Consider the following 27,228-nt stretch of genomic DNA (forward strand, 5'->3'; position numbering starts at 1 on the left):
AAAGAAAGAAAGAAAGAAAGAAAGAAAGAAAGAAAGAAAGAAAGAAAAGAAAAGAAAAGAAAGAAAGAAAAAATGTCAGTCACCTATAAAGAACAGGAATCATAAGGTAGGACTTCTCAGTGGCAATACTAGAAGCTAAAACACGGTGAAACAAACCCTCTAATATTCTGACTAAAAATTATTTTCAACGGAGAATTCTATACTGTTAGAATAAAGACAGTTAAGACATGCGAGTTCTAATGAAAGGGGGGGGGAGGCACCTGCCTGCAACATTCGTCAAGAAACTCTTGGGGGATTATGTTCCACAAAATGGTGGTATCAAAGCAAGTAAAGGGAAGACAGATTCAGGAAATAGAGGATCTTCTCAGGAATGAAGCAGAGCACTTTCCAGAATGACAGTGAAGGAAATCCCAGGAGATTATTTGAATGCAGTGCCTCTGGAACTTTGATGTGCATAGGAATCAATGGGAGGGGCGCCTGGGTGGCTCAGTCGGTTAAGCGACTGCCTTCGGCTCAGGTCATGATCCTGGAGTCCCGGGATCGAGTCCCGCATCGGGCTCCCTGCTCGGCAGGGAGTCTGCTTCTCCCTCTGACCCTCCTCCCTCTCATGCTCTCTGTGTCTAATTCTCTCTCTCTCAAATAAATAAATAAAATCTTAAAAAAAAAAAAAAAGGAAGGAATCAATGGGAGATCTTGCTAAAATACAGATTCTGAATCAGTAAGTCTGGATAGAGCCCGAGATTCCGAATTTTTAACAAGCTCTCCTCAGAATGCTGATGTTGATGGTTCTGGTGTAGAAAACACGATCCAAATTGTAACAAGATTTACAAAGAAACAATGAGAGAAACTGATTTCCTTCTGAGAGATAATTAAGGATGAATTAGTGTCAGGCAATAACAGCATAGTGGAGGAGGGAGAGATGGAAAAGAGGAATATAAGGATTAATCTTTTAAATATACACAAATCAAGGAAAAACGAGGGTTTGGGTGAGGCCCAGTGTTGCCACTAGTAAACACCTGAGAAGGACGTCCGGACCACCTTAACGGATCCAAATTCAGGACTCTGGGGTCTCAGGAGCACCCCCAGCGATAACTTGCGCGGGGAGGCGGGGAGGCGGCGTGCCGGCGGCAGCGCCCTCAGACCCTGCGCGCGAGTGGGCGGAGCTTCGCCGGCCCCGCCTCGGACCTTGCGGGGCAGGGCACAGGCGAAGCCTTTCCCCTTTACTGGCGCGGCCGCGGCTGCGCAGGGACTCAGATGGGAGTCTCTTGAACCGGAAGCAGTCGGCGGCGCTCGGAAGCAACGGCGAGACGCGGGATTTCGCTGGCACGGCAGCTACAGAATGGCCGGCGGCGGCGGGAAGCGCAGGCCCGGCGGGGAGGGGCAGCAGGTACTGCTACAGAGGATGTGTGGGATGCGCAAGGCGCTTTGGGTGATAAGGCACCAAGGGGCAGCACGTTGCATTTATCCAGTAATCATTGAGTGGCTGCTGTGTGCCCCGGAACGGAGGTCTGAGCCAGGGCCGCTGTTTCCCGCTCTGCTGGGGTTTGGAGCAAAGAACTAGCGCCTTGGCATCTTCTGCCGTCCTCCCGGTGCGGTTCCTGGGGAAACCGATTAAGACAACCAATGTTTCATTCGTTCAACCATCAACAAATTGATTGGAAACCGATTATACGCCAGGCACTGTGCCGGGCGCCGCGGTTTCAAGATGCATCGTGCCGCCACTGCCCCACGTACAGCCCCCAGCCCGCGGAAGCTGGGCACAGTGAATATATATTTTACTGTAAATTTTTTTGTTTGGCATTGTAACGTTGTTGTGTCAGAAGTGCCGTGGAAACACTGAAGGAGGATCTAAGTCCCAGGGGGTTGCTAAAGAAATCTTTTAGGACAATTCAAGTTGGACATGGCTCTTGAAGGCAGAAAGGAGACATAAGGGATAAGAAATAGAAATAAGTATAGAGGATGTTTGGGTACAGCGGGATTGGGCCTGGCTGGAGTCGGAGATGGGAAAGAAGGACCTGATTATAAAGGCACTAATGAGGGGGAGGGGGGCATAAAGTATGTGCACGTTCTCATACTTTCTTTTATACGATTTCAGAAGTTCTATAACTACTGCTGTAGCAATTAGGACAGTCAGGCAGGAGAGAAGTGTCATTGTGATAAGGACAGTTTTCAGAATTACTCCGTCTGTATTATAAACTGGATAGAGCAGGACAATGTCACAGTGTCAGGGAGCTTAATTAACTGTTAGAGGGCCCTGTTCTGGACATTGCTTATATTGGGACATGCTTTCTAGGTAAAGAATAAAGGATGAGTATAGCCTATGAAGGGGACAGCTGCCCTAAATTCTAGTTATTGGGGATTTGAGGATGCTGAAATAATGTGTGAGTTAAGACAAAGCTGAAAAAATCTTTATTTCCCATTGAAGTTGCTATAAACTGCTTTGACTGAGTGATAGTATTAGAAATAAAATACCCAAAGATGAAAATTAGTCTATAGAGGCCATAGCTAAAGCTAGCATTTCAGTATTATGTGCTACGACTATTCTGTGTGTTTTTACCAACAACTTATTCCTCCTAACAACCCTGTGATATAGGTACTACACGTCCTTTTTGTAGATGAGAAAATAAGGCACAGGTTAAGTAACTTCCCCAAGGTGACAGCTGGAAAGAAGAAGGGTCAAGAGTCATTAGGAAAAACTGCCTTTCAGCAAGATAGATTAAGGCTTTTCTTTCTAACATCTTAAGTTTGAACCAGTCTGAAAGCCTAACCAAAGACTGCTATAAAAACATAATGGAGGATAGCTCAGCACTTGATATGTTCCTACTGTTCTGTATGTAACTGGAGAAGCAGCATTAAGTGGATGAATCTGTGCTTTGCAGCCGGCCCACCGGGGTTTAACTGCTCCTCCACTTTCTAGACCTAAGGAAAGTTACTTCAGTTTTCTCATCTGTAAAATGTGGATAATAGTATCTAGTTCATAAGGGAGTTATGAGTTAATTCACAGAAAGTGCTTAGAACAATGACCTGGCACATGGTAAGTGTGTAATAACTATTATTTAGTATTATTACTTACAGTTTTTACTGTTACTTACTATCAGCATCCATATTTCAGCAGGCTTTTTGTTCAATTTAATTTTTTTATGACCTCAGACACATTATAATCCTTGGCATAATAAACTGTTTATTGGTCAATGCATGGTCCTCTTTTACCTTATTTAATAATATAAAAAACACCTGTGAACCCATTGCCCTACCCCAGAACTAAAACCCTGACAATAAATAGCTCTACATGTGTTCCTCACCTATCTTTTCTGCCTAACTTCCTGTCACCCCCTTTTATGTAGCTACCATCCTCATCCTTGTTTCCCTTGCCTCCTTTTTATAGCTTTATCACAAACAGTATTTGTTGTTTTTGAATTTAAGAAGGCTATCGTGCTACATATAAACTTCAAGGACCTTTTTCCTTCATTCAACAGTATACTATTAAGACTGATCTGTATTGTGTGGCTCTATTTCCTTTTCACTAAGCGGAATATTCAATTGTTTGAAATCCTTTAACTTTGCATCCTCCTGTCAATAGGCATTTTCATTTGTTCTCTTTTCTGCTCTTAGAAACAGTGTTATCCAAAAACATTCTTGTATGTCATCAAATTCATAAATATATTGGTAGACTTTGATACATAAAGTAACATCAATAAACTTGAGCCTGCTGGGAGAATGGAAGAATATAAATATGGGAAACATCTAGAATTTTTCAACCTCACACTATAGACATTTTGAGCCCGATTAAGTGTTTGTTAAGGGCGCTAACCCTGTGCATTGCAGAATGCTTAGTAGCAGCATCCCTGGCCTCTCTCTACTCCACTAAATGTCAGCACCCTCTCCTAAATTTGTGAGAGCTAAAAAGTTCTGACATTACTGCATGTGTCCCCTGGGAGACAAAATCACTCCTGGTTGAGAAGCACTGATACAGGTGGAAAGGAAGAATAAAAAGGAAGAAACTTAATCCAAAAAGAAAGGATCTAGGTTCCTAGAAAGAGAAAACTGATTGCTACTTACAAAACTACAGATATGTAACCTCCAACTCAGAATTTTATCTTTTTTTTTAAGATTTTATTTAAGAGAGAGAGAAGGAGGAGAGGGAAAGGGAGAAGCAGACCCCCCTGCTGAGCAGGGAGCCTGACATGGGACTTGATCCTGGGAAGGGATCATGACCCAAGCCGAAGGCAGACGCTTAACCGACTGAGCCACCCAGGCACCCATCAGCATTTTATCTTCATAGAAATTTATCAAATAGGCATTATAAAACCTAGTGTACTTACACAATGAACATATTGCAGAAATATTAGAGATTGAGTTTAATAACCTAGTCCTGACATTAAAGGGCCTTTTCTGAAATAATTATTTTAGCTGGTAAATCCCCTTTTATCCAGTTATTTCTGACAGTTGGCTTCTGGTGTGATCACTGAATCTATTTAAACAAAAAAGGATGATGACCTATTTACCCAAAGAAGGCAAAACCTTCCTATTCCTTATTCTTCCTGTTCTTCACCTTTTCTTTTATACTTGTTTTTTATTTTCGGTTTCCGTTATCTTAGAGAAACATTTAAAGACTTGCCGTGTGCATCCTTCTTGACTGCTCTGTATTACACTGTTTTCCTTTTTTCTTTGCCCAAAAGAATCCCCAGATTTTTTCAGAAGTACCATTTGTAGAGTTTTAAGGAAAACATGTTTCTCAGAGTTGGGTGAACAAAAATGAGCAATAGTGTTAACTTTTGGAGAAACAAAGTTTTGTATGCTGATTTTCAGTGTGAAAAAACAGTTGATGTGAAGAAGAGTAAATCCTGTGAAGCTGATGTCTCCAGTGACCTTCGAAAAGAAGTAGAAAATCATTATAAGCTTTCTCTGCCTGAAGATTTCTATCACTTCTGGAAGTTCTGTGAAGAGCTTGATCCTGAAAAGCCAGCTGGTGAGTTGCTCCAGAATCATTCTCCTGCTTCTACCAATGGAAAAGACAGTAGGAAACTGGACCAAGGATCTTAACAGTTCACAGAAAATGAACTTTTTCAAAGATGTTTCTAAGAGAAATATAAAATAATGCTATAATAATATGTGACTATCACCTGTTATACTGGCAAAGGTAAATAATTTCACAATGTGCTTTGATGAGGGTTTGAAAGAAAACAAGTGCTTTGATAGGTGGCAGGAGTTTTAGTATGACTTAGCAGTTCTGCTTCTAGGAACTTAGGGATTAGGTGAACTAAAAATTATGTTCAGTGATATTTATTGAAACAAAAATGGGAAATGGCCTAAAGCCCATAATTAATATATCTATCAGTGGATATTCATTGTTTTAAAGGAACAAGGTAGATTTTAGATAATGATAAAATATTGTGCCTGAAATATTTCAAGTGAGAAACAAAATATGTATAGAGTATGCTACCATTTGTATTTTTTTAAAAAGTCAACGACACACATATTCTTATGTACTTTCTCTGTGCTTATACTGTCTTTGAGAGGGTGCACAAAGAACTGATAATGGTTGTGACAAAGTTACTTTTCACGTGTTTTCACAGGTGGGAGAGAAGTACTCCCATATACTACTGATGGAAGTGTGGATTAGATAACAATGAATTTTGGCATAATAGTAAAACACTTAAACTGTGCAGCAACTTGTCTAAAAATATTCATGACTGCACAAACATGTATTATTAGCAAAGGGGTGCCTGGGTGGCTCAGTGGTTAAGCATCCAACTCTTGATTTTGGCTCAGGTCTTGATCTCAGGGTCGTGAGTTCAGGCCCCATGTTGGCCCCATGCTGGAGCCTACTTAAAACAAAAACAAACAAAAAAACCATGTATTAGTTAAAGATATTCACTGGAGCATTGTTTAGAAGAGTAAAAAAATTAGAAGCAGTAAATGTCTATCAATGGAATATCATGCAGCTATTAGAAATTATGAGAAAATATTTAATGGCATGGAAAAATAATCAGAAAATTTAAGTGAAGACGAATGGAAAACAAAAAAAAATTACAAAACAGCATTGCTTCCTTTAAAATATCTCTATATTGGGCGCCTGGGTGGCTCAGTTGGTTAAGCGACTGCCTTCGGCTCAGGTCATGATCCTGGAGTCCCTGGATCGAGTCCCGCATCGGGCTCCCTGCTCGGCGGGGAGCCTGCTTCTGCCTCTGACCCTCCCCCCTCTCATGTGCTCTCTCTCTCTCATTCTCTCTGTCTCAAATAAATAAATAAAATCTTTAAAAAAAAAAATCTCTATATTTATATATATTCATACAGGGAGGAAAACATTGTTATTGTATACCAGACTATTAACTTTGTTACCTGTAGGCTAATGAGATGGGTGACTTTAGGTTTTTTTGTTGCTTTAGAAATTGGTGTATGCTATCCTAAGCTCCAGCAAAGCTGAACTATTTTTCCCCTTTCTAAATAAACTGTTTCTAGGCCTTTATTCATGATGTTACCGCTTCGAAGAATTTTCTTCCTCTCTCCATCCCCACCTCCTTACATATCCAGGTCCTGCCTGGAGTGCTTATTCTCTCACAAAGAAGCAACAAGGACCCATCTGATGTTATAAAAGCATATTTTGAACACAAACGTTTGACGCTTACATTCCATGACTCTGGTTTTATTTAGCAATCTCCCTTTGTGATCTGTGGAGGGAGAAAGAAGATGGAATCATCTAGGATGAGGGTTGGCCAGAGACAAGGGAATTGAGAGTGATGGTTAGCTGAGGTAGAGGGAAGAGAAAGGACTGTTTTCATTAAATACATTTTTTATTAAATAAACTGTTTACCCTACTTAATGCACATTCACTTACTGTCTATCTTGTCTCTCCCTTAATATGGGTGTGCTACAAATATTTGAGGCTAACAACAACATAGTAATGAGACAAGGTAAGTGTTCGAAGCTCTTATGTGCCCATGAGAATACAAAACAGTCTTACTTTGGCCAAAATAAGAAATAGCAGTATGTTTGAAATGTAATCAGTGATAAATTTAATAGAAAATCTTAAATGTAAGTGCCACATTTTCATTGCTCTGATTTTTCATTGAGTATTTATAACTGTCTTCAAATGTAACTGAAGCTCTTTTAGTTTGGAAGCGTTTTTTTTTTTAAGAAAATTGCTTAGAAATAGTTTACAAATAAAAGACATTATTTCCTGTCTGCCTTCAGAAAGTTTCTGTCTAAATAAACTTACTTAATTTATAGATTCACTTTCCACAACCCTTGGACTTCGATTAGTGGGTCCTTATGATATCCTTGCCGGAAAACATAAAATGAAGAAAAAATCAGCAAGCCTGAATTTTAACCTTCACTGGAGATTTTACTATGATCCTCCTGAGTTCCAGACCATTATTATTGGAGATAATAAAACTCAATTCCACATGGGGTATTTCAGGTAAAGGATCTTTTCTTCTCTAAAATGCAGCTACTGGGCCTTCTAGTGAGTATGAATAGACATTCACTGGACTCACCCAAGATGAAGGACATATTTTCCTCTTATTGGTGGATACATAGGCATCTGATGTTCTTGATATTACCATTCTAACCTGCCTTAGGATGAGTGAACTCTTTAAGTTGAACCTCACTGGTTTTTCCTTTGTGGTTATAAACTTTTTTTTACCTTTTGGGTTTGGGAGCGCTCTTTTAGCGCAAGGAAGATAATCTGGAGTTGCCATGACTTAAGTTAGCCATGTGCTTCCAGGGGCCATAGAATTAAGAATGTGCTTTGGAGTCAGAGTGGTTCTATTATCTGAGAGACTGTGTGCTGGTCATCTTTAGTCATTGTGACTTTCTGTGACTCAGTTTCCTCTTGTAAAAATGAGGATAATAATTGTACATACCTAACAGGAATATTAAGAGAATTAAATGGGGGGGGGGGGTGCCTGGATGGCTCAGTCGGTTAAACGTCTGCCTTCGGCTCAGATCATGATCCCAGAGTCCTGGGATCAAGTCCTGCATCGGGCTCCCTGCTCAGCGGGGAGTCTGCTTCTCCCTCTCCCTCTGCCTGCCGTTCCCTGTGCTTGTGCACGCTCTCTCTCTCTCTCCAAAAAAAAAAAAAAAAAGGATTAAATGGATACATGCAAGATGCTTGGAATGTTAAGAAATAGAAGTAGCTTGAGAGATAAAAATACCTTGTCCACTTCTACCAGTAGAGATGCTGTTGTTTAAGGATTAACTGTAGGATAATAGAGGAAGTAGAAGGAACATGCCTAGCAAGAAGGATTGTGGTACCATAGAATGCACACAGGGCTGAGGATTGAGTTATATGAATTCTGCTTTTGGCTTTGCCATTAACTTACTAGGACCTTGGCTGAGTCATTTTATCTCTCAGTGTTTCCTTGATTGTAAAATAAAAGGATTTATATATATATATATATATATATAGTTTCTCCACCTTTTTTTTTTTTTGTCCACAGACTATAAAACTGGTAGAGAGGATCGCATATAATTTTCCCTCCTTTTGACAGGCCTTATTCCCCCTTTCTTTGTATTTAGGTATAAAAGTAACTAGGTCTAAGAATTTTAATTTTAGGATCTATTATATAAGTAAGATTTGTTGTAGATATTCCTAAGAAACTTAGAGCTTAAGTTTCTTAGGAACCTGGCAAATTTGTCCCAATTTCTTAAAAACCTACAGACATAAATTGTTGTGTATAAGCCTAAAATTCTACTTGCCAGATAGATTATGGGCAGCTAAATTTTTAATATCTTTTGCTTAAACAGGGATTCTCCTGATGAACTTCCTGTATATGTTGGTACAAATGAAGCAAAGAAAAACTGCATAATTGTTCAAAGTGGAGATAATGTGTTTGCTGCAATCAAGTAAGAAAATATTTTAATCCCTTTCCTATTTATAATATTTGTTTACAATTTTTATACTACTCTCTCAGTCCATCACTGAGGGACATTGAGGTAACTCCAAAATTTTAGATTTCTAAAGATCATGTCCATGACTTTTGCAGATACTCTTATCCACACTTCTGCAACTTTTCACCAAAAAAAATACCTCTTATGTAATTACTTATTTTATTTAAGGAAAAGATTACTTTATCTTGACTTCATTAGTCCCATAGCAAAACCAAAAGATTTTTTTAGACATTTTAAACAGCATCCTCAAGAGTTCATTATAAGAACCCATTGTTCTAACAAAGATTTAATACAGTAAAACCAGGTGCTCGTAAATTGTTGAATCACACACCTGAAACTAATATAACACTATATGTTGACTACACTAGAATTAAAAAAAAAAAAGTCAGGTGCTCCTGAAATCCTTGGGAGGTTCAGTGGAGCTGACTGAGTCTCCCGGAGCGCCGGTTGTGTGGCAGCACCGGCTCGCTCTGCCACCACCAGGAAGCTGAGAAGTCAAGGTCCGCTGCCGTGAGTGGCTCTAGGACCACACTGTCTTGGATTTAACCTGTGGTAGTAAGAGGGGTGCCCTGTCTCTGTCTCTCACTGGGAAGGAAGCTAAGGACCAGGCGCTGAAATCTCCGCTGCCCCTGCTGCAGAACCTCGGATGCCCTTAACTGGACTCACTGGTAAAAACAGACACACAGTCTCCACCTAGTATCTCTTCCTGCCTTTCAGTTTTCAAGGAATTGTTTCTGTTTGAGAGAAGCTAGGCCCCACATGGAGCCTGAGCTGAAGAGTAGTCTGGGAGGTGTAGCAAGCTCTTCTGTGAAGGGGGTTCGGAGTGGAGCCTCGTGAGCCAGTCCACACTCTGCCAGCCACAGACATGATTTGAAGCTTCTCACCCCAGCTGGGCGGTTCATGTTGTAATAAAATGAAGAAAGCCATCTTTGTCAACTTAGCTATAAGTAGGCCATGTTTTCTGTGACGTCTTTTAATACCCTATTTAAAAAAGACTTACATTCTCTGTGACTTAACAGTGCCAATTTGCAGTAAACAGAATTTAAACTAAGTCAGCCAGTGCCCCCTCTAGACTGCTACATACCAACCCATGTATCCAAAAGAGCAACTGTATGGTAGATGTCCAAAAACAGTTCTTTGTCTCCTGATACCTCTTAAGTTTTTTATAAAATGTTTCTTGTTATTTATAATTTATTACTCTTTTAAGCTGTTTAGATTTATTCAGTTTAAATTGGTGGTATCTTTATTAGAAACTATAGTTATTGTCTGTCTCTCACATTAACATACAAGTCCCATGAGGGCAGAAAGACTTTTCCTTGTGCGCAGTACCTGCCCTGTAATAGATGCTCCATAAATAATTGATTCATTCTCCAAATACTTGGGCATGCAAAAATGCCTAATTTTTCATTAGTCTATTAGTCTTACTAAAAATCTTTTTAAAAAAGAAAGATACAGTGGTTGTCTAAAATAATCCAAGACTGTTCGGGGTTTTTGTTTTGTTCTGTTTTGTTTTGTTTTTTAGCTTATTGGAGAACACAAAAGGAAAAAAGAAAAACAAAAAACATTGGTGATTAATTTATAATTTAGGTGACGACCAGGAAGTATTTGAGTACTTAATGTTATTTCCTTCCTTTTCTTAAATGAACTAATGAGAACACTTAGTTTATTTCTGTATCAACCTGAATAAGGTCTTTTTAAGGAAGACCACTTGTAATAAATTATTTTTATGCCCAGAGAAACTGGTTCTCTTTGTGTAAGATTTAATAATAGCCAAAGAAAAGGGTGCCTGGGCTCAGTCAGTTAAGCATCTGCCTTAGGCTCAGGTCATGAACTCAGGGTCCTGGGAAAGAGCCCCATGTCAGGCTCCTTGCTCAGCAGGGAGTCTGCTTCTCCCTCTGCCTCTGCCCCTATCCCCACCACCCCCCGCTCATGCTCTGTCTCTCAAATTAATAAATAAAATCTTTAAAAATAATAATAGCCAAAGAAATACAAATTCAGCCAGCAAAAATTGGTAAAGATTAGAGGATGGTAATACTCATTGATGGTTAGGATGTAAGAAATCTTACTGGTAGAAGTGTTAATTAAAACCTTTATAGAGGGGCGCCTGGGTGGCTCAGTTGGTTAAGCTACTGCCTTCGGCTCAGGTCATGATCCTGGAGTCCCGGGAGTCCCGCATCGGGCTCCCTGCTCAGCAGGGAGTCTGCTTCTCCCTCTGACCCTCCCCCCTCTCATGCTCTCTCTCTCTCTCTCATTCTCTCTCAAATAAATAAATAAAATCTTTAAAAAAAAAAAAACAGCCTTTATAGAGAGCAGTTGGAATAAGGTTATTTAAATATTTTTTAAAGATTTCTCGGGGCACCTGGGTGGCTTAGTCGGTTAAGCGTCTGCCTTGGGCTCAGGTCGTGATCCTGGGGTCCTGGGATCGAGCCCCGCATTCTGCTCTGCGGGGAGCATGCGTCTTCCTCTGCCTCTGCCTGCCACTCCCCCTGCTTGTGCTCTCTCTCTCTCTGTCAAATAAATAAATAAAATCCTAAAAAAAAAAAAAAGATTTCTTGACAAATAATTAACATTGCCAGGTATTGAGCTAAGTAAACATTTATATCCTTAAATCAGCAATTCCATTTCTAGCTATTTATCTTTTTTAAGATTTTATTTATTTATTTGAGTGAGAGAGCGTGTGCACGTGCACAAGTCGGGGAGGAGCAGAGGGAGAGGACTAGCAGACTCCACGCTGAGCACGGAGCCCAATTCAGGGCTCGATCCCACAACCCCGAGATCATGACCTGAGCCAAAATCAAGAGTCAGTGGCTTAACCGACTAAGCCACCCCGGCAACCCTCGCTATTTATCTAAAGAAATTTTGGACAGGTACACAGGTATATGTATATATTAGAGATTATTTATAAAAATGAAAAACTGGAGAAAATTAGGTAAATATGGAATGTCAGTACACTATAATACCAGGTTATTGATTTGTTGATATGGAAAAATTTTTATCATATTATGTGAAGAGGTCAAATAAAAGAATATGGATGATTCCATTTTCATATGGTCTATAAAATATTTATCTTTGGACCACAAAAATTAAGAATTTTTTTCTTTTCATTTTTTTTCCCCCTCTAAAATGATTGTAGCAGTAGTTTTGACCTCACAGACCTCCTGCAAGGTTTCAGGGACCCCACAGGGTCCCCAGACCATTCTTTGATAACTGATATTTAGTTAATGGTTTCAAACCTGTGTATCAGAACTTCATGAGTTACTGGTTAAAGGTACTTTACCTTGAGCTCTACAGGACTTACTTCTAGAGATGCCACTTCAGTACATCTAGACTAGGACTCAGGAATGTCTTTTTAAAATACGTGTTATGAGTATATCTAAATGTAGCCAAAAATTATACTTCTATAATTTTAATTAAGTTTAAATGAACATTTGAAATGAGTGAACATTCATTTAATGAATGCTTACTTTGTGCAGGCCCCAAAACAATGTAAAACATTTGGTACTTAGTAAAAGAATAAATGTGGCCAGTACCTCATCATGGGTCAACTTGTTAAATAATCTTTTTTCCTTTTGCCTGCTGCCCCCACATTTTCTGCCACCCTACCTTGCTATACTGGGTAATATGGATTTATTACTATAGGCAGTGATTTTCAGACATAAGTTCTGAGTACTTTTTTTTTTTTAATTTCATTTTCTTGATTATATTTGTTCAAAATTCCATTGATTACAATAGTTATTGATAATATGTGCTTATAATTTTTTTAATTAACATATAATGTATTATTGGTTTCAGGGGTAGAGGTCAGTGATCCATCAGTCTTATATTGTAACAACCAGTGCTCATTACCTCACATGCCCTCCATAATGTCTATCACTCAGTTACCCCATTCCCTCCACCCTCCTCCCCTCCAGCAATCCTCAAAACTGTTTCCTATGATTAAGAGTCTTTTATGGTTTGTCTCCCTCTCTGGTTTCATCTAGTTTCATTTTTTTCTTCTCTTCCCCTATGATCCTCTGTTTTGTTTTGTTTTTTAACTTTATTTTATTATGTTAGTCACCATACATCATTAGTTTTTGATGTAGTGATCCATGATTCATTGTTTTCACATAAAACTCAGTGCTCCATGCAGTACATGCCCTCCTTAATACCCATCACTGGGTAAACCTATCCCCCCACCTTCCTCCCCTCTAAAACCCTCAGTTTGTTTCTCAGAGTCCATAGTCTCTCATGGTTCATCTCTCCCTCCGATTCCCCCCCTTCATTTTTCCCTTCTCCTAATGTCCTCCATGCTATTCCTTATGTTTCACAAATAAGTGAAACCGTATGATAATTGATTTTCTCTGCTTGACTCATTTCACTTAGCATGATCTCCTCCAGTCCCATCCATGTTGATGTAAAAGTTGGGTATTCATCCTTTCTGATGGCTGAGTAATATTCCATTGTATGTATGGACCACATCTTCTTTATCCATTCATCTGTTGAAGGGCATCTCAGCTCTTTCCATAGTTTGGCTGTTGTGGACCTTGCTGCTATGAACATTGGGGTGCGTATAGCCCTTCTTTTCACTACATCTGTGTCTTTGGGGTAAATTCCCAGTAGTGCAATTGTTGGGTCATAGGGTAGCTCTATTTTTAATTTTTTGAGGGCTCTCTGTTTTGTTTCTTAAATTCCACATATCAGGGTGCCTGGGTGGCTCAGTTGGTTAAGCGACTGCCTTCAGCTCAGGTCATGATCCTGGAGTCCCTGGATCGAGTCCCGCATCGGGCTCCCTGCTCGGCGGGGAGCCTGCTTCTCCCTCTGACCCTCCCCCCTCTCATGTACTCTCTCTCATTCTCGCTCTCTCAAATAAATAAATAAATCTTTAAAAAAAAAAAATTCCACATATCAGTGAAATTATATGATAATTGTCTTTCTCTGATTGACTTATTTTGCTTAGCATAATACCCTCTAGTTCCATCCATGTCATTGCAAATCACAAGATTTCGTTTTTTGATGGCTGCGTAATATTCCATTATATAATATACCATCATATCTTCTTTATCCATTCATCTGTCAGTGGACATCTGGGCTCTTTCCATAGTTTGGCTTTTGTGGACATTGCTGCTATAAACATTGGGGTGCAGGTGCCCCTTCAGATCACTACATTTGCATTTTGGGGGTAAATACCCAGTAGTGCAATTACTGGGTCTTAGGGTAGCTCTGTTTTCAACCTTTTTTTTTTTTTTTAAAGATTTTATTTATTTATTTGACAGAGAGAGACACAGCGAGAGAGGGAACACAAGCAAGGGGAGTGGGAGAGGGAGAAGCAGGCTTCCCGCGGAGCAGGGAGCCCGATGCGGGGCTCGATCCCAGGACCCTGGGATCGTGACCTGAGCCGAAGGCAGACGCCTAACGACTGAGCCACCCAGGCGCCCCCTGTTTTCAACTTTTTGAGGAACCTCCATACTGTTTTCCAGAGTGGCTGTACCAGCTTGCATTCCCACTAACAGTGTAAGAAGGTTCCTCTTTCTCCCCTCATCCTTGTCGTTTCCTGACTTGTTAATTTTAGCCATTCTGACCAGCGTGAGGTGGTATCTCATTGAGGTTTTGATTTGTATTTCCTTGATGCCGAGTGCTGTTGAGCATTTTTTCATCTGTCTATTGCAGAAATGTCTGTTCATGTCTTCTGCCCATTTCTTGATTGGATTACTTGTTCTTTGGGTGTTGAGTTTGATAAGTTCTTTATAGATTTTGGATACTAGCCCTTTATCTGATATGTCATTTGCATATATCTTCTCCCATTCTATCAGTTGTCTTTTGGTTTTGTCAACTGTTTCCTTTGCTGTGCAGAGCTTTTTATCTTGATGAAGTCCCAATAGTTCATTTTTGTCCTTGGTTCCCTTGCCTTTGGAGACGTGTCAAGCTCAGAGTACTTTTAACCAGTAATCCAGGAGATTCTGATACATATTCAGGTTTGCAGCCATAATCTAAACAGCAGTTATCAAACAGTGGTGTGTGGACTCCCAGAGGTGCCTAACACTTTTTTACCAGGCCTGTGAGTTCAAAACTATTTGTGATAATATGTCATTTTTGCACCAGTGGCACAAAGGTAATGGTGGGTAATACTGATGGTACGTTGGCAGAAATCAAGGCGGTGGCACCAGATTTGCAGTTGTCATTGTATTACTCACAGCAGTAATATAATGCGAATGTCATTTAAGAAGCTCAGTGATGAAGCAGTAAAGATATTAGATCTCTACCATTGAGTACACACATTTGTTTAACATTTCATGTGATGAAATGGGAAGTACATGGAAAGCACATCTGCATACTCAAATGTTAAGGTCTGTCTCAAGGAAAATGGTCTTGTGAGATTGAGTTGGGAGCTGAACTTCACTTACTTGACAGAGTGACTGACAAACTGGATGTTCTGACATGGGTATTTGGCAGACATTTTCTCAAATGAGCCAAGAAAACAACTGTGACTATATTTGTTGTCAGTGATAAAATTTAAGATTTCAAAAGCAAAAATTAGAGTTAAGGAAACTTAACTCTAATGGTGTAGCCACCATTGTGAACTTGATCACTTCTCATTACCTAAAAACTTTTTAATGAGATTTTTTTTTCACATTATGACATAATGGAGAGAATATTTTATTTTTTAAATTTTATTTTAATTCCAGTGTAGTTAACATAGCGTTATATTAGTGTCAAGTGTACTAGAGTCCTTCAGCAATTCCATATATTACTCTGTGCTCATCAAGATAAGTGTACTCTTAATTCCCTTTACATATTCCCCCACCAGCACCTCCCTTGTGACCATCCATTTGTTCTTTATAATTAAGGATCTAGGTTTTTTTGGTTTGTCTTTTTACCCCTTTGTTCATTTGTTTCTTAAATTCCATATATGAGTGAAATCATAAGGTATTTGTCTTTCTCTGACTGGCTTATTTCACTTAACATTATACTCCCTAGATCCATCCATGTTGTTGGCAAGGATTTCATTCTTTTTTAGGGCTGAATAATATTCCATGGTATATATGTACCACATCTTCTTTATCCATTCTTCTATCGATGGACACATGGACTGCTTCCATAATTCAGCTATTGTAAATAATGCTGCAGTAAACATATAGGGGGGTATATATATCCCTTCAAATTAGTGTTCTTTGGGTAAATACCAAGTGGTGTGCTTACTAGATCATATGGTAATTTTATTTTTAATTTTTTGAGGATCCTCCATACTGTTTTCCACAGGGCCTGCACCGGTTTGCATTCCCACTAACAGTGCATGAGGGTTCCTGTTTATCCATGTCCTCACCAACACTTGTTTCTGTGTTGGTGATTTTAGCCATTCTGATTGGTGTGAGGTGGTATCTCATTTTATTTATTTATGTACGTGTATTTGTATGTATGTATATGTGTATGTAATCTCTACACCCAGCATGGGGCTCAAACTCACAACCCCAAGATCAAGAGTCACATGCCCTTCTGACTGAGCCAGCCAGGTACCCCTCATTGTAGTTTTGATGTGCATTTCCTTGATGAGTGATGTTGAGCATCTTTTCATGTGTCTGTTGGCCATCTGTATGTCTTCTTTTGAGAAAGGTCTGTTCATGTCTTCTGCCTGTTTTTTAATTGGATTATTTGTGTTTTGGGTGTTGAGCTGTATAAGCTCTTTATATATTTTAGATACCAACCCTTTATCAGATATGTCATTTGCAAATATCTTCTCCCATTCAATAGCTTGTCTTTTAGTTTTGTTGATTTTTTCCTTTCCTGTGCTGAAGCTTTTCATTTTGATGTAGTCCCAGTAGTTCATTTTTGCTTTTTTTCCCCTTGCCTCAGGGGACCTATCTAGAAAGCTGTTGTTACAGCCGATGTCAGAAAAATTATTACCTGTGCTCTTTCCTAGGAATTTTATGGTTTGAGGTCTCACATTTAGGACCTTAAGCCATTTTGAGTTTATTTTTGTCTATGGTGTAAGAAAGTGGTCCAGTTAGTTTCATTCTTTTGCAGATAGCTGTCCAGTTTTCCCAGCACCATTTGTTGAAGGGACTTTTTCCCCCACTGCATATTCCTGCCTTCTTTGTTGAAGATTAATTGACCATACAATTTTGGGTCTATTTCTGGGCTTTCTATTCTGTTCCACTGATCTGTGTCTATTCTTAAGGCAGTACCATACTATTTTGATTACAACAGTTTTGTAGTATAACTTGAAATCCGGAATTGTGATACCTCCGGCTTTGTTTTTCTTTTTCAAGATTCCTTTGGCTATCTGTGGTCATTCGTGGTTCTGTAACAAATTTTAGGATTGTTTGTTCTAGTTCTGTGAAAAATGCTGTTGATATTTTGATAGGGATTGCATTAAATCTGTAGATTGCTTTGGGTAGTATGGACATTTTAACAATATTTGTTCTTCCAATACATGAGCATGGGAATGTCTTTCCATTTGTTTGTGTCATCTTCAATTTCTATAATGGAGAGAATTTGATAAAGTGAAAAATTTTTAAATTTGTAAGATCTGCATAACTTACTGAACCAATATTTTCCAAATGACCACTGAAGGATTCATTCAGTCCAAGGTATATCCCAGCAGATTTAATGTAACAGAGTATAAAATGTTCATGGTGGTTGTTTCAGTTTGCATATTTCAACTGTAAGCATCACAAAGCAGGGTATTGGAGGGTAGGTTTGAAGCCAAGAGATCAAAACTTAATAAACTGATACAGAAATAGTCATAATAATGGGATAAGTACAGGAAGACAACTACTAAGTGCCTTAAATAGTGGTGGAAGTCTTCATAGAAAGGATATTTTACCTAGACCTCGATGAATGTATAAGAACTTACTAAAAGAATGGGAAGAGGTCTCACCTGAGTGGCCCAGTCGTTAAGCGTCTGCCTTCGGCTCAGGTCATGGTCCCAGGGTCCTGGGATCAAGCCCCGCATCGGGCTCCCTGCTCCACGGGAAGCCTGCTTCTCCCTCTCCCACTCCCCTTGCTTGTGTTCCCTCTCTCGCTCTGTCTCTCTCTGTCAAATAAATAAACAAAATCTTAAAAAAAAAAAAGAATGTGAAGAAAGGTGTTCTAGGCAAGGGAATAGTATGTGCATGGAAGTATGAAAACAGGTGGCACAGAGTACTTGAAGGCCTATATGCCCATATGCCAGACAGGGTAAGGAAGACATAAAGATTGATTCACCTAGGCCTGACATAATCAATTTGCTTGTTATGGTTAATGTAAATACATTCTCTTGATATACAGCTGGTTAAGATTGAAGGTAACATTAGGTGTAATATATGTACTGTAATCTGAAGACAGTGATTTTGGTGGTCTTGGATTCTGTGCACTTAATCTACTCATACTAATTCTATGAACTGGGTAGGTTGATAATCCTGTGTGACTCAGTTTCCTTATTTGTAAAATGGGGATAAGAATAGCACCCACTCTAAATGTTCTAGGCTCTTTACAGTGCCCAGCCTGTAGCAAACTGTCAAATGTTAGCGGTGAAGAGAGGCAAGTTTCCTCCTGGGTGTCTAGAGGTGGCTATAGAGGAAGGGGTTTGAGTTCTGTGTCCAACTGAGTGCTGCTTCCAGCTCTCCGTTTTACACTTGACCTTCTTCTGCTGGCAAAGTCTTAACCTGCCTATGATAAAACATGAAATTATTTCTGTAACTGGCATTAATGTATTGTACTTTTCACATACTTTAAAATTATTTCAGGGGTGCCTGGGTGGCTCAGTTGGTTAAGCATCCAAGTCTTGATTTCGGCTTGGGTCGTGATCTCAGTGTCATGAGATGAGCCCCACGACAGGCTCTGTGTTGGGCATGGAGCCTGCTTGGGATTCTCTTTCTCCCTCTGCCCCTCCCCATGCTTGTGTGCACTCTCTCTAAAAAAATAAATAAATAAAATTATTTTGGATTGTGCTTTTGTATAAGCTTATAAAATAGCTTTGATTTCCTTTTGTAGTTTCTAAATTTACCTTAACACAAATTTGTAGATAACATTTGAAAAAAATCTGCTGATCTTAAGTATTTTAAGTATCCTCTGGCTCTTTTTAAAAAATTCTTTTCGGTATCTACATACTGTTTTCCTCTGTTATGCCACACTTCTCCAAAGCAGTATGCCATATGTTAATGTCAAGTGATACGGCTTAAAATTGGTTTGACTCTCAGCTTTTGAAATACGTTTTATATCTTTATTATAGACATTACAGGGACAATACAAACTTGAATCATGTTTGCTGTTTCTGTGACTGATAGCTTTTTTATTAATAATTGCCTTTCTCTTGTTGGAAGAAGTCTATTAGGGGTTCTGAGAGAACTGTTGGTAATTATTCTGCAGTTTTTCTCTTGCATGGAATTTGATGTCTATAATGTACTCCCTTAACTTCCCAAGGTCTACGTCCTTAGTACAGGGGCCTGCATAATAATGAGGGCTTTTACTTCTTTTTCAGATTATTTCTGATGAAAAAACTTAAGGAAGTAACAGATAAAAAGAAAACTAGTCTCATGAAAAACATAGATGAGAAACTAACAGAAGCAGCCAGAGAACTGGGGTACCCACTGGAACAGAGAACCATGAAGATGAAACAGAGAGATAAGAAAGTATGGTTTAAATCTGTTAGTCTCAGACTGTTTTGCTACCTAATAGGATTTTTTCCTCTCTTGATTCCTTCCCACCTACACCTTATCCTTCTCTCCTGCCCCATCCTGAGGAGAGCTAGATGTCACCCGTCAGGGGCTCCCTCCAGGGCTGTCCAGCCTCTGGATTGCTAGAAGGATGGCATCGGAGCAGGGCTTGGGTGGCTCTCATAAGTTGTTAGGCAGGCTGAGGCACGCGAGCAGATAGCGCTGCTCTGGCTGCTAGCTCATGCCAGGACTTCCCACTCTTTTCATCTTGTTTTACCAGTTATTCATCTCATAGAATTGAGTGAAAGCAGCTTTGTGCATAGTATTTACCTAAATTTCTTGAATAGCTAAGGATGGTTGATTTAGCGCAAGGTGTTTTGGGGGAGTAGTTTTGTGAAGGTATGCCTTAGAGTGGTTTAGTTAAGGGCTTTAAAGGTAATTCCCTTTTGGAAGACAGTGTGTATTGAGATTTGCTCACTTTCTGCAGCAAATGTGTGTCTAAGCAGTCCTGTCTCCTTTTCCCTTATTGGTCCCATTAGCATTTCCTTTTGCATCTCTCCTAACACCTGCATTGTGAGTGGAGTGTATTATAAACAGCAAAGACTTCTGGGTCTTGGATCCTTTTGGATCTGAAGTTAAAAATTTCAGAATAAGTTGACAGACAACATAGGAGAATTCTGCTTTGGGGTAAATGAGAATTCTATAGGATTTTGTTCTTATAACCTCTGGTAAAGAAGGATATTTATCAGTGTGCAATGAGAGCACTCCAGTTTCCAACCATTATCAGCTGTGGCTGGTTCATCTGAAAGTTCTAGGCCAAATTAAGTACTAGTTATTCCTGGATAAACTGACACTGGTAACTAAGTAGTTTTGTGTATTTGGTTATTGAAAATCCTACTTCAGCCGCAGGCATGATAATCACATAAGTTATAGTCACTAAACTGCAGTCTCAGCAAGTGTTCCTTTAGTCCTAGAGGCCAGAAATAATTTCTAAAACTGCATTTGAATGAATGTCACTTCAGTGGGGACATTTTTAAATTACTTCAAGATGTTATGTTGCCATTTACCTTCCTAGTTTCCACAGGGAGCCTCTCCCACCTAATGAGCCATTTCTTGCCTCATACTTATCTATTCCTAATTTATCTTGACTAAATACTGTACTTCTGTAGACAGAATAGCTGATAACAAATTCTTTCATCAGAACCTTATTTTATTTTTCTACCATCAATTATAATTTCAGATGAGATTTCCTTAATTCTTCCCCATAACTAGAAGATGACATTGGAGTTTAAATTTCATAGGTATGTTTATCCTAGCTCCCTTCCCCATGAGGTTTCTTTTTAGTACATATTTTTTTCCGTTCACAAAATTAACTGGTAAAAACATAAATATAAAGAGAAAAAAAAAACCTTAAAAGACAACTGTGATTTTATCCTCCCAAAGACAACCGGTTGGTGATTTTGCTTTTTGTTCCTTTTCTATTAAAAAGGAAGTTTGTTCTTTTATTGTCGGATATTCATTTAATTCTTACTTTTCTAGTTCCGAAAAATTCAGTTCCATTCGTATATTAGTTAGTGACTTTGTCCTTACGTAGGAGAGTAATATATCCATTCTCGTATAATAGTGCACTATATAATATGCGAGAAACAATTGTTTTTATACTGTTGATACCTTACGGTGTTTTGGAATGCAAAGCCCTTACGAGTTACCTCATTCAACCTCTACAACAAACCCTCAAACAAAGGAGGAATTATTATCCTGTATCATAGATCAGTAAATCAGGGTTTACAGAGGCTTTGTTCCTTGTTTAAAATCATAAGTGACCTGAAACCTAAATTCACATGTTTGGTATTTAGCTTTCTTTCCACTCCATCTTACCTATTGGCCGTATGCCACTTTACCCTTTTTTTATACCTAGATTTCATGTTTAAAAATGAACACTGATTTAATGTTGCTATAAAATGAGGATACATCCTTCCATCATTTCATCCTCTGATTCTGGTGCCTCAGTATATCCCCCACCCTTGCACAGGGTTTTCCTAAATTTGTAATTCTATTATTCATAATAAAACTAGGATTCTGGTGCTTTGCTAATAATTGCTACCTCTTTATGGAAAATTAGTGCAGTTAATCATCTGTGAAAAATATGAAAATAGGGACATCCCATGGTTTTGTTGTGTGTCAGCCTGAGTGGAAGAGAAAATAAGCCAGTAACTATATGGATGTTTTTTCTCTCATTATCAATACTGTTTTATGACCTGCTTTTTTATGCTTGTGATTATGATTATCATTTCATATTGCTAAATTGAAGACCCACCTCATAAATTTTAGAATGGCAGCAGAGCACTATTCTATGTTCATAGCTTAGGTTGCTTAAAATTTTTCACAAAGACAAATCCTGCCACATAGAACTTTCTATACCTTTCTTTGCACACTTATTTATTTCCTTAGAAGAAATTACTAGATGTAGTATTGCCAGGTCCAGAGTGATTTAGAGTGGCTGTGTATGTTGTTTTTTTTGCTGGTTTTTCATTTTGTGGAGTTTTTTATTTTCTTTGTTTGCAAAACTCCCTGTCTGAGTGAAGCTAGTTTACGTTCCCACCAGCAACGATTGAGTGCCTGTTCTCCCCATACCTTTGCCACTACTAACTAGGTATTAGCAGTCCCTTTTGGTCTTTTCCACTTGCATAAATGTAAAATGATAAGTCATTGTTTTAATTAGCATTTCTTTGATTATAAAGGACATTAAATATTTTTCACTTATCTACTGGCCATTTGTATTTCTTTGGTGAACTGTCTCAAGTTTGGCCATTTTTCGGTCAGGGTTAGAATTCACCTTTTCTTATTTGTGTTTTAAGTTGGGTGTTTTTTCCTTGTAAGACTCCTTTATAGTTTAAAGACATTAATCTTATTTTTATTGTTATGTATATTGCAGATATTTTTTATCAGTATCTTTTGTTCTTGATTTTTATTTGATTTTTTTAAATTTTACGTAGTCAAGTCTGTCTTTTCCTTTTCCAATCTAAAATTATTAAAAATATTTGCCTTCTAGAGGTTTCATTGGTTTTATTTTTACATTTAATCCTGACATCCAACTGCAAATTACTTTGTTATAAAGAGTAAGATATAACTATGACTTTGTTTTTTCCAAATGGTGAGCTGTTATCTGAGAACTTATTTTGAATAATCTGTCCCTTCTCTTACTTACGAAAGAATGAAAGAAGCAAGAGATTAGGGTCATCTGAGTGAAACAGATTTTAAGATCTAGAGACTTAGGACCGCGCCTGGGTGGCTCAGATGGTTAAGCGTCTGCCTTCGGCTCAGGTCATGATCCCAGGGTCCTGGGATTGAGCCCCACATCGGGCTCCTGGCTCAGCGGGGAGCCTGCTTCTTCCTCTCCCTCTGCCTCTCTCCCTGCTCATGCTCTCTCTCTCTGTGTATCTCTGTGTCTCAAATGAATAAATAAAATCTTAAAAAAAAATCTAGAGACTTAGGTGAGAAGACTAAAATGAAGAGCTAATTTTGGGCTTGTGTCCATCTTCTGTCTTGGCAGTTTTCACTGGGCTGCACCAATAAGCATAATATCTGAAGTAGTTGTTTTGTTAAGGAAAGACCTAAGAATAATACCACTACTGTGAATAAAAAGAATGTAGACTGGAAGGGTTATGGTGGTGGTTGTGGTTGGGCCTGTTCTTGCCTTTGAAGATTACCACTATAAAAGATCACTGGTTATGTTATTTTGCTTCTGTAAAGGGCACCACAAAACTGGAAACTGCCCTACTTTGGGGAAATTTGCAAAAACAAGCCTGAATTTTTCAAGTAAAAATGGAGGCCCTGAACTTGGCAAGATGGATGAGAGGAATTCTGTCCGGTGGCATTTTCCTGCTAACAAAAACTATTCCTTGACCTTTTAGGCTCAGTTCCTTATGCTTCCTACCTAGAAAATACAGTGACCTAAGAGAAAACTTAAATTCTGGCTTGCCTCATATAATAGGATGCATTAGCATTCTTCCTTCCCAAATCAGGGTGTGGACTTCTGCCTGAGTGCAATTAGTAAAAGCCAGTTTCACTGTTCTATCATTTCTTCATGTGCTTAACCTTTACTGATTTTGAAGAAATAATATTAAACTTTGGTGGTGGACTCCAGGTTGAATGAAATGTCATTAAATGTTACATTTTGACATAAATGTTGAGGGTTTGTGTGTGTACATTTATTTTGGAGAGTTTGTTGTTTGTTGATTTTATCTATCTACCATGTCTATTTTGTCTGTTTACCAATAGTTGTATTTATTTTTTTTATTTAGGTTGTGACAAAGACCTTTCATGGTGCAGGCTTGGTTGTCCCAGTAGATAAAAATGATGTTGGGTACAGAGAGCTCCCTGAAACGGATGGTAATGTATTTCTTATGTAAATGTATGAGGAAGGTTTTCCTTGTATTGAGAAGTAGGTAAGTAAGTATGCCTTTCGTGAGACAGTCACTAGATCTTAGGGATAAAGAGCAAGCTCAAGTTTTAGGATCAATCAGGCCTGAATTAAAACTAGGTTTATAGCTGTGTAACCTTAAGCAAATTACTTAACCTTACTGGTAAACCTTGTCTTTTTCATCTCTAAAATGGTTAATAATGGTGAGTACCATTCATATATAGGGATGTTTGGAGTGTAAAGAGTATGTAAGGTTCTTAGCACAGTGCTTGCCTAATAGGGCTCAAAATATGGTAATTTTAAGAGTTTAAAGAATTTTAACCTATTGCCTGGGTTACTTTTTCTGAACTATTTCAGACATTTGACATTATAGTCAACTTACAAAATAATTCTTGAAATAGTGTGTGGTTATCTAGTCCTTTGTGAAAATTTCTTCATCTGTATGTAAGACTGCTTAGCTTTCAGAAGCCCAAGATCCTGAACTACTTCATTTACAAGTACAAAAACTCTGAAAATGGACTGTTTATATACAAAATCTAATTATTGCTATTTTGAAAAAAGAGGGGAAAAAATCACTTCTTAACTCTTTCCCCTCTCCTTTTTATTCCCTTCTTACTTGGAACATCCCTATTGGCATTCTCTTATATATTATCCTTTTCCAAGAAGGATAAAATTTAGAAGGAAATCAAAATTAGCACTTCCTCAAGAACCAAGTATTCCTGCCCAAACACATATAATATTGGTCATCCATTTTTCAGAACAGAACTAACCAGCCTTGGTTGTTAGTCTCTGGGGTTGGAACCTAGAAATCTGCATTTTTTTAACCAGTTTTCTAAAGCAGCTGTTCTCAAACTTCGTTGTACAGAGTCTCCAGCCAAGATTGGTATCTTAAATCACAACTATTCATGTGTAACTGTTTTTGCTGTACCCCTGCCATTTTAGAGGAGTTCCATGGGAAAAGTAAATATGGCCATGAATGGCTACAGAGCACTTCATATGTGGCTAGTGCAATTGAGCTGAATTTGTAATTTTGATTTTAATTCATTTAACTTTAAAAACTGAAACTTAAATTTTTTTTAATATTAATTACATGTTGAAATGCTATGTGGATATAATGGGTTGTTAAATACCTTCAAATTAGTTTCACATATTTCTTTAATACAGCTACCAGAAAAAACTTAATTACATAGGTAGCCTACATTTTACTTGTTCGACAGTCTAATCTGTCCTGTATCTCCTCTCTGAAGTCAGAGGTAGTCAGTCTCTAATGGGGAACGAGTATAGGCTCCAGCTCTTTCCTGTTCAGTCTTCTGCCTGTGTGTTAGTGCACTCGAAGCTTTATAAAGCAGATTTACTGTCTTGTCTGGGAAAGTCTGAGAACATTGTTGCAGATCTAGGGTGGTAGGTATTAAGTTGTCATACCCTGGAGTAAACCTTATTACCCTCCCCTGGTTGTGGGTCTTTATTTTTATGTCTAAAATCATTTTTATTTCTCTCTCCTTTTGCTAACATTCTAGATACCAGATCCTTCTGTGGTTTAATTATTTTTGACTGAGAAGTGCAGCAAGGCGTAAAGTTAGGGACCTAATATCATCTTGCTTTTGCCTAGTGTTGTTTGCCAGAAAGTACAGTTGACCTGCAGTTTGTTAATGTGCAACAGTGTTCGGTAAATCACAGGGTAGTTTGTTCATAACCAGTTTCCCCTTTGAAACTTGGAACATAACATTCCAACCTGGCAAATAAGATACCATTTATTAAGCAGTTCATAAATGTCGTAATAAATTATATCAAGTGATATTTATACAGTAACACTCCCCCCACTCTTTAAAGTAGGTCTTATTCCCTTTTCAGGTGGAAACTGGATCTCAAACTTAGGTCTTTCTGACTGTGGAGTGCTTACCACTAACTAAAGAATAATTGCTTAGCTAGTTGCCCAACTTTAACTTTGGCACAATCACTATGGCTTAGCTTAAGTATTCCAGTTGGTGGTAGTAGAAGAATAAAATACGAACCAAGTATTGAAGCTCCTAAATCATTGTTTTGAATAGTAACATTTAAGGCAGCATTTTTGAGTGTTAATTTAAGGCTTCACTTAGGTATCAAGTTTGGACTTCTGTTAAAGTGAATTTTCGTGGAAGTTTTTATTGGTGGAAGAACATATTTTTCCTCACACTGGTGGTGAACTGAATATTTTCATCTCTGTTTAGTATTTTGATAGCTTAGTAATTGTTGTAAATTGCTTATTCTTTTGTAGTCCATATATGACTTACCTGGAGTGAAAGTAGAAGACATCAGAAAGTGATAAACTTTAAATTACTTGCTAACAGAAGACAACTAGGTCTTCACTTCCATGCCAACTCTAATTGAATTGTAGGGGCTGCCAGCAGCACTGTGGTGAGAGAGATTCTAAGGGTCTCAATCGATGTTATATCTTCTCTGGGTGCAAGAAGGAACCCCTTATTTTCTATTACCTTAAGGTTTTTTGATGGAGGCTGGATATGTTTCCTTTAAATGATTGGCACTGATTTTTTTCTGAAAAGGAAGCTTATGAAGTTTGTATAAATAAACTCTTTTTAAAAAGTTTCAAACCGGGGCGCCTGGGTGGCTCAGTTGGTTAAGCGACTGCCTTCGGCTCAGGTCATGATCCTGGAGTCCCGGGATCGAGTCCCACATCTGGCTCCCTGCTCAGTGGGGGGTCTGCTTCTCCCTTTGACCCTCCTCCCTCTCCTGCTCTCTGTCTCTCATTCTCTCTCTCTCAAATAAATAAGTAAAATCTTTAAAAAAAAAAAAAAGTTTCAAACCAATAAATGCGTCACCACTATTTATAGGCAGGAACATAGGTGATAAGTGTAATTTGTTCAGTGCGATATTTATCTACCAAAGGTGGGAAAAGGAACAAAATACATTTGGTGACCTCACAGAGAGTATGCATTCGGTGCAGTCGTCACAACTGAATCAAATATATTCATATTCAGAGGTTAAAAGCCCTAGTATTTCTTTACCACTCTTGATAATCTTAGGTCTGTAGTTAGTATCAACAGAATATTGTGCCTTATACATTAAAACTTAAAAGTCATGTATCATTCTTAGGTGTAATTGTTAATGTTCTAATGAATCTTCCTCTCCCCCCCAGTACAGCAGCCACTTAGTTCAGAAATGTATTTTTGTTGGCTTGTTTGAATAATATCCATTATTTTTATTACTGGATTATCCTTAGGGCAGTAGTTTGTCAAAAAGGAGGTACAATTTGTCAAAAAGGAAGTCTAATTAGATAGTGTTAAGTACCTTCATATGCATCCTGAG

At 38.5% G+C, this 27,228-nt stretch overlaps 1 protein-coding gene across 3 annotated transcripts in view; it reads left to right on the forward strand.

Moving 5' to 3' along the window:
• The first annotated feature begins 1,275 nt into the window (after positions 1 to 1,275).
• LOC118022164 (histone PARylation factor 1) overlaps positions 1,276 to 27,228 on the forward strand; it is a 33,780-nt gene continuing 7,827 nt past the window's right edge. For all 3 annotated transcript variants that reach the window (XM_035022717.1, XM_035022718.1, XM_035022719.1), the window contains exons 1-6: positions 1,276 to 1,387; positions 4,810 to 4,969; positions 7,231 to 7,420; positions 8,749 to 8,847; positions 19,328 to 19,478; positions 23,807 to 23,894. In XM_035022717.1, the coding sequence (XP_034878608.1) occupies positions 1,340 to 1,387; positions 4,810 to 4,969; positions 7,231 to 7,420; positions 8,749 to 8,847; positions 19,328 to 19,478; positions 23,807 to 23,894 (736 nt within the window). In that variant the 5' untranslated portion in view covers positions 1,276 to 1,339. The remainder of the gene's footprint in view (positions 1,388 to 4,809; positions 4,970 to 7,230; positions 7,421 to 8,748; positions 8,848 to 19,327; positions 19,479 to 23,806; positions 23,895 to 27,228) is intronic.

Source organism: Mirounga leonina, unplaced genomic scaffold, assembly GCF_011800145.1.
Source record: "Mirounga leonina isolate KUSES-001 unplaced genomic scaffold, KU_Mleo_1.0 Mir_176, whole genome shotgun sequence".
Classification (NCBI taxonomy): Eukaryota; Metazoa; Chordata; class Mammalia; order Carnivora; family Phocidae; genus Mirounga; species Mirounga leonina.